This window comes from Arachis duranensis, chromosome 3 (genome assembly GCF_000817695.3).
Source record: "Arachis duranensis cultivar V14167 chromosome 3, aradu.V14167.gnm2.J7QH, whole genome shotgun sequence".
Classification (NCBI taxonomy): domain Eukaryota; kingdom Viridiplantae; phylum Streptophyta; class Magnoliopsida; order Fabales; family Fabaceae; genus Arachis; species Arachis duranensis.
The window spans coordinates 2,500,184-2,508,247 of NC_029774.3; the positions used below are offsets into that span (position 1 = coordinate 2,500,184).

Here is an 8,064-nt window from a genome sequence, read left to right on the forward strand (position 1 = left end):
TGTCTCAGCCCCGCCACTTCTGCAAGGCCTGTAGGCGTTACTGGACAAGAGGTGGTGCTCTGAGGAACGTTCCGGTGGGGGGTGGTTGCCGCCGTAACAAGAAGAACAAGAGGAGTAGTAGCCGCTCGAAATCTCCACCAAACAATAACAATGAAAAGCAACAATCTTCGAGTGCAATTCCTTCAAACAACATCCCTCCTCATGAGCTGATTGGTCATCAACCACCAAACCTTCCTTTCATGGCTTCTCTCCAGAATCATCTTAGCCGCTATGGAGTTGCTTCAAACATGGGTCTGAGCTTAACGGATCATCATCATCCTCAGATGGGGTTTGTTGGTAATTCTGCTTCTGCTATAGCTGCAAGTAATGGAGTAGTAGTGGATCAGTGGCGGCTGCAGCAGTTTCCGTTCTTAAACGGTTTTGATTCGAATTCTTCTTCAGCTGCAGTAGCATCATCAATATCATACCCTAATACTTTTCATCATGAAAATGATCAAGGTTCTTCAGGCTTGGTTGACATAGCTGGAAATTCTAGGGTTAATAATCAGATGCAACCACCAGTGAAAATGGAAGAGAACGGATCAAGACCAACAACAACAACCACAACCAACTTGAATGTCTCTCATCATCAATACTATTCTTGGAACACTGATATGTCAGCTCTAGCTGCTTCTTCTTCCACTCCTCATAATCTCTTATAACTTGGATATGTAAACCTACCTCTTCATGCTCATGAATCAACCAAGAAAGTTAATGCAAACAAATGGTAGTAATTTCTGGTCATTATTCATTCTGTTTATTTTATGTTTTTTTCTTTTTAATTTAATTGAGTCGAGTAATTTCTGTACTACTACATATATATGGGGCTTGATGTGTTTTTATTTTGTATAATTATTATTATTATTATTATTAACTCTGTTTGTGTGTGTGTGTGTGCATGTAATATTTTGTGTGTATGCTATATATATTATTGTCTCTAATTTCTTAATTTCTAAGTTTAGTTTCATAATTCACACTCTGATGATATATCTTCTTCAATTCATGCTAGCTAGATCACACTATTGTTTACTGCTTGCACCGTTTTTTTTTTCTTTCTTTTTTTGGCTCACATGAGATTAAGAGATTCTGCTATAACACGATAAAGCAGGGTTACTAGGAAAGAAGAAAAGTGACATTGATATGGTACTAAAGAATGTGCCACTCCACGTTAGCTTTTGAACAAGCCAGTGTGTTTGTCGGAAATAACATGTTTCATTTTTTGTTTAGATAGATCTACCTCAACCTCAATTAGCTTCTGTACTTTAATTAAGTTTAAATCATCTTAATTTTATTAGTTTAATTTGTGATGACACCCTCTTAAATTACTTCATCTTATAATGCATGCATGGCATGAATTTGGTTTGCATGTGATACAAATGCTATTGTTAATTATAAATAATCAATTAAAATAATAATAATTTAATTAAATTAATAAATAATGAATCTATGATAATAGACAGTTATAAATTATTAGTACGATAGGATGATACACAAGTTGGACAAATTTGAAGGTAAAGGAGGTGACAAATCTGACACACATTTTTCGGAGGCCAAAGAAGCCTTAACTTGTTGTAACTCACTCCTTCCATCTTCTTCTTCGTTATTATCTTCTATGTATAATAATTATACATGTACTTTTTCTTTTTCTGCGGATCTTTCTCTTTCACTTCAGTCACTGTGATGAGTACTTCAATTTTCACCAGCCTTTGCTTTGAGACCTAGAAGCTGGAGTTAAATAAGCTTTGCCTCCAACCTTTATTTTCTTTACCATAATAATCTCATCAATTTCTTGGAAACTTAATTGAATAATGTTTGGAAAATTTTGCATTATTCCAAGGAAGCTCCTTGATTTCATATATATATATATAGTACTTTTACATAGGAATATTAGTGTTGGGATCTTTCTCTTTTAAAATAATAAATAATAAAAAGAACTTATAGTGATAATAACATATTGCAAACTAGTGTCCAAAACGGTAAAAATTCATTCTCCAGTTAATTTCATGTAAAGTTGGTAGTTGAGAGTTGTTAGACGACAATTTAGTTAAACTTGTCAAATCATTTAACGACTCTCAACTATCAACTCTGTGAAGTTATATCTGCAATTGAGTTTTCACCATCCAAAACTCTTGCCAGAGATTTAGTATATCATGCATTCATGGTTTTGACTACTAATTAGTAACTTCAAATTTCAATGAGAAAGAGTTCCAAAAATATTATTAAAGTGACTATGATATGACCATGTAAAGTTGGATGCAATATTGGTAAGCGAGTTGTAGTCCCAAAAAAAAGTAATAAGATTTAAATTCTGAAGAAGGTAATTGTTGGAATCTCTAAATCATCACCAGGGTAAAAATATGGTAAAGACCTAGAAAGAGTTGGTTATTACTTTAAAGAAAATAAAGACCTAAAGTGAGTTCCTATTATTGTGATTTACTATAATTTCCTTCTTAATTATATTACCCCCCAAATTAGAACATTTTAATAATCAATTTATTTTGGTATAAAATATGCAAGGGATATGAACATTATCCATGTTGGATAATTGTCATTACTTAAAAGTTAATACATACTTTGAAAATAAATGTTTCACAAACAAAATTTTGACAACAAATAAAGGAGGTGAGAGATTTTGATATATAAATATATTGGACATACATCATCAGTCAAGAGTGGTCAAACTTACGATGTTGTAGTTATATTATTATTATGATATTAGATTCAAAAGATGGGACGTTAGTGTTTGTTGGATATGAGAATGAAAGTGGAGAAACGAAGTGTAACCAATTCTAAGAAGACGCCAAAATCCCACTCGAAATCATGTAATTCTATGTTGGACCAAAAACTACTGCTCTGTGTGAAAGTGTTTCTAGAAGTTATTGAGCAGAACAAATAAAAAATATTAGTTAATTAATATAATATAATAAAAAATCCTCTCTATTAGCCTATTATTTGTAGGTTGTAGCGAGTGATAGTGCCGTTCAAATTAAATATTACATTACAATAATAATTAGAAACTTTATTAAGTCATTGTAATAATCTAAAGGTAGAGTAGGGGAATTGAAGAATTATTATATATTATGAATTTATTATGTGATGGAAAAGAATAGTGATGATTGAGAAGATGATAACTTTTGTAAGGACCAATGCTGCCTTTGAAGAACGAATAAAGCTCTTCTCTCTGTGTCTTTGGACGTAGGCACTATAATGGGCACCAAGATTCCTAAAATGTCGGTTCCTGTGGGTCTCAAACAAGAAATATTCAACACAGTAGTTTAAAAAAAAAAAACAAAGAAGAACACCAATTAGCTAGCTTGATAACTAACTTGAGTTGATAGTGAATTGATAAGTGGTAAATTTATTCATTCCCTTAAGTAAGATTGAGAATTCGAATTTTACATTCTCTATATAGTAATTTATTGATTAATAACTATTTTTTTAAATAAAATTTAAATTTATGATAAAGTAATTCTTAATTTATTAAGTGAAAAACTACTATAAAAATATATATAAACAATAAATAATTAATTTTTTTTAATAGTTTGTTAAAGTTTTAAAATAATTATATAAATAAAAATAAGAAAAAGTTTAAGAGCCAACAACTTTATTAAATTCTGGCCAACATGTAACTAACAAAGAAAAATGAACTATTGGATGAAATCTCAGACTAATCGCACACCATTAAAATCATCATTGATGGCTATTTGATGGCTACAAATAACAAAAGTTGCTATCCCCTAGCACTCCTCTAAAAATAAAAATATTAAATAATGTGAACAATGAATATATCGGATTTTCATTTTACTAGGTATACGGATGGTTATTCTAATATTAAAATTTAGGTGAATAATTTAGAGATATAGTGTATTTTGATTTGATTAGTAATTATTCATGTTATTCAAGAAAGTTATTGGTTACTTAGTATTACTCTTATTTTTTTAGATTCATTCTACCGAATATAATGAGAAAATTGTGTTTAAAAAGACATACCCTCACAAACTTGGAATTGATTTAGTTAGGTTAGGACTAATAAGCATAAGATTTAATTTAGATATTGATAAGAAAAAGATGATTTAATTTAGATTGTAGTAATGAAAATAGAGTAGAGAAAAAGAAAAGAGTGATGAGTAAATGTGCAGTTACTACTGGCATGGTACGAATGAATGAAAGAGGGCTCAGAAACTCATGCATGCTTCGTGAACTTCGCTTTTGTGACTGTCTGTATTTGGACACTGATTTCAACCATGATTAATCCACAAAACATTAGTGCCTCTAATCATTAGTCTTTTTTTTTATTCTCCAAATATAAAAGGATTTTCAAAGACATTGGTTATTACTACTCTTAGTATTTGTTAATAAAAGTTATTATAACAAACAAACATAAAATAAATATTAGATTTTTCAATTTTGTAACACACACAGTAATATGCTTGGTTTGTCTTATATATTTTGCTTTACCCTTCTTCGCTGGCCTCTTTTATTTGCATGCATGTTCTTGTTCTTTTTCTTTTTCCATAGTAGGTTGGGGACCTAATCCACCCGTCAATGGCGCAGGCCGTTACCAACAATAATAAGGTACATGCATGCATATGTATATATGAATGTACTTCTAATAAAGTTCCCAGTAGAGTTATATGTACCAAAATTAAAGAAAAAAGATCTCAAGTAAATTATTTAATTAGTAAAAATAATTGTCTACAAGGATGACAAGACTAATTAATCAAGTTTAATACTATACATTCTTAATGCATGATGGGGATCTTGAGCTGTATAATATAAAATATGGGAGTTCTACAAAGATATGAAAGTTAATTATATTAGAATAATGAAGGCCGCAAATCAACATATATACATCACCATTTGGGAGAAACAACCACCATGAATGATGCAGGCCAAACCCCTCAAAATTAGAAAGGACTATAAATGTCAGTTATTGACTCAAAGGAAAACGACAAGTAGGTTAAAACATAAAACTCAAGAAACCCGATTTGGGTGTTTTGATAGGAAATACATTTTTATGTGCAACACCAAATTGAAGTGTCACATCTTTTAGATTTAGATAAATCATATGGGAACCAGAAGTCAATTGGAGCAGCTATAATAAAATCCAGGTATATAAAAAGACTATACTTGTTCATACTCAACAATATGTAAAAGTGGTCAATGTTTGACCACTTTTTATTTTATTTTTTAATATGGCGTTACTTCTAATTAAAAGCATCCATAACTCTGATTGCAAGTTCAAAGGCCTATTTACATGAACATTGAGGATGATGAGGATAATATATGTTATAATTTGACACTCTTATAGGTCAGGCACACCTGGTCCATTTCTTGTATATATGTTTCTTCTCCCTTTTCAGAGTTTTTGCCATTGTTATTTTCTGTATTATATTACACAAAACAAATGAATTAATGGAGTAGCTTGGTGATCTTCCACCCTTTCCTCTAACACTTAAAAAGAAAGGGGACAAAATGTCAAATGATCAAAAAGCATAGAACAAACACATATTAGGTATTATCAATGCTGGTATGTGCAACATGGTTCAGTTCATTTTGACTCTGCTGCTCAAGGAACCTGCTCATGCGTTCTAGCAATTGTGCTGCCTTCCTTTTTCCTCTATCTGTGCCATTTTGAGCCAAATCCAACAAAGGATCCATCACGCCGAGCTCTCGGGCCTGAGCCAGATATTGTTGATCTCCAGAAGAAAGATGAACCAAGACAGCAGCCGCATTTTCTTTGTTCCTGGGTGAACCATTTGCAATAAACTGTACCAAAAAGGGCACTGCCTCTGCAGCACCAATGGCAGCCTTTCCATCAGGATGGCTAGACAATATTGCCAAAATGGCCAACGCTTCATCCACCATGCTTCCATTGGGTTCTGTTACAAGTTTCATCAATGTGGGAATGGCACCGGCCCTGATTGCCTTTCCCTTGTTCCCTTGATAAATGCATAGATTAAAGAGTGCTGTTGCAGCATCTTTCTTACCCCTCTGAGTACCCTCACTTAGAAGTGTTACTAATGGAGGTATGGCTCCTGAAGCACCAATTGTAACCTTGTTTTCATCAATAACTGATAGGCTGAAAAGTGTTGCTGCTGCATTTTCTCGAGCTTCCATGCTTCCCTTCTTGAGCACATGAACTATGCCTGGAATTGCCCCTGAAGATACAATGCTTCCTTTGTTGTTTTCATATATAGAAAGATTCAGAAGTGCGGTAACAGCATTCTCTTGAGTGCGGGAATCAGGCACAGAGAGGAGACCAACAAGGAGAGGTATTGCACCGGCTTCTGCAATGGCCACACGGTTATCTGCATTGCGCTTTGCAAGAAGCCGGATCTCCCCTGCAGCTGTTCTTCGCTCTTCTGGACTGCCACAAGTCAGCCTTTGGAGAAGAGTTTCAATCTTGCTTCGTTCGGCCGGGGCATAAGCCGACACTGATTTACTAGGTTCGGAATTGCTTGGTCGTCTCGGTGGTTCCATGCCATTTGCTTCGCACCATTGTTCTATGAGGCTTCGCAAGACATAGTTGGGTGTGAGGACGGTACTAGTGAGGCTCTGCTGTGTTTTTGGGCATGTACCATGCCCTGCTTCTAACCACTTCTCAATAGAAGAACGGTCATAAGTCTGCACACAATCATAAAATGCCAATTGTATTGTATTAAGGACTGGTTTCTAAAGTATTTCAAAATTACAGAAATCCATTATGCATAACTTGCAAACTTCAAAACATATGAAGCTCAATAGCATTTGATTTTAGAGAACAAAGGAAGCAAGGTAATATCCAACAATTTTGCTGATAACATGATGCTCAAATGATAGTGAGTACTGAGTAAAACAAGAGTATCCTCATCTGCAAATAACTACGAATCCCAATAAGCCTTACAAGAAAACCACCAATTTGATTCCCGAAAGATTAAAATGCTAACAATTTAGCCTCCAAAAGATATTATATTCTCTTAAGATATCCCAATAATCATTGCACTGACAGATTAGTTCCTAATACATCTTTTGTTAGCGCTACAAGATCTCAGTGGCAAGTATAGAATTCATCATTGAGGTACCACAAGCTAAAAAAACTAATTTCTCATCATTTTGATCTTTTAGGGACCAAACTGGCATTGTGTTTCTAACAATAAAGAACATCATAGGCACAGTTCAGATTTCAGAAACAAACTATAAATATCCCTACAGAGAATGATAGAATACAGACATACCTGTCCTGTTGAAACAATGACAGGATCCTTCATCAATTCAAGAGAAACAGGACATCGAAAATCATCAGGGATAACAGGCGTCTGATGATTCCTTTCATTTGAGACTTGTTTGCTGGTTTTTGAAGAATGGCCCTTTCCTCCTACAGTATCATACACAACTAGATTTTCAGTTTGAACATAATCTTTTATCTTCTTCAATAGCATGGACATCTTCTCAATGCGTCCGGCCGGATCGCCACCACTTACGGCCACCATCTCGTGCAGGGCAAGTGACTCTTGTGTGAGATCAGTTATTCCCATCAATTCCAACTTCTCTGCTAACTGCCGAAAAACATCTGGATTGGTAGCTACATCAGTGTTATTGTTATAGAGGGACAACACATCCTCATACAACTTGGTATCAGGTTCATCAACCCTCCCTTTTGCTCTTCTGAACTGAGCAAGAACTAGCTCAACCTTGATTCATAGGTAGAATTAAACAACATGAGCAAATAGTGGCATTGATTGAGTTGAGTAATGAGTAAGATCACTATGATGCAAATATACACAAACCTGCTCCTTAACTTCATCTGAAATGTCGAGTTGATCACATGAAACCGCCGCCAAAGACTGCTCCAACCTAGCCGAGACCTCATAGAACTTAGTCATAATTTGGTCCCTCTCAAGAACCTGCAAAAGATTAAACCTTTTTCTCAAAATTGCTGGATTATTGGGGGAAAAAAGAGAAAGAATTGAATAAAAAGGGAGATGAGAATAACAAACCATGAAAATCTTACTGCAATTGGCAGCGAAGGAGAGGAAATCCCTG

General features: G+C 34.2%; 2 protein-coding genes across 2 annotated transcripts in view; one reads left to right on the plus strand and one right to left on the minus strand.

Moving 5' to 3' along the window:
- The window catches only part of LOC107477087 (dof zinc finger protein DOF2.4), a 1,613-nt gene extending 700 nt beyond the window's left edge, over positions 1–913 (plus strand). Inside the window, 1 exon segment of the mRNA XM_021137275.2 lies at positions 1–913. This exon segment is cut by the window's left edge and continues 30 nt beyond it. Within this exon segment, the coding sequence (XP_020992934.1) occupies positions 1–701 (701 nt within the window). The 3' untranslated portion in view covers positions 702–913.
- A 4,359-nt stretch (positions 914–5,272) lies between these two features.
- The window catches only part of LOC107476852 (U-box domain-containing protein 13), a gene marked incomplete in the record, with an annotated part of 3,203 nt that continues 411 nt past the window's right edge, over positions 5,273–8,064 (minus strand). Inside the window, 3 exon segments of the mRNA XM_016096777.3 lie at positions 5,273–6,666; positions 7,257–7,712; positions 7,809–7,914. Of these exon segments, the coding sequence (XP_015952263.1) occupies positions 5,551–6,666; positions 7,257–7,712; positions 7,809–7,914 (1,678 nt within the window).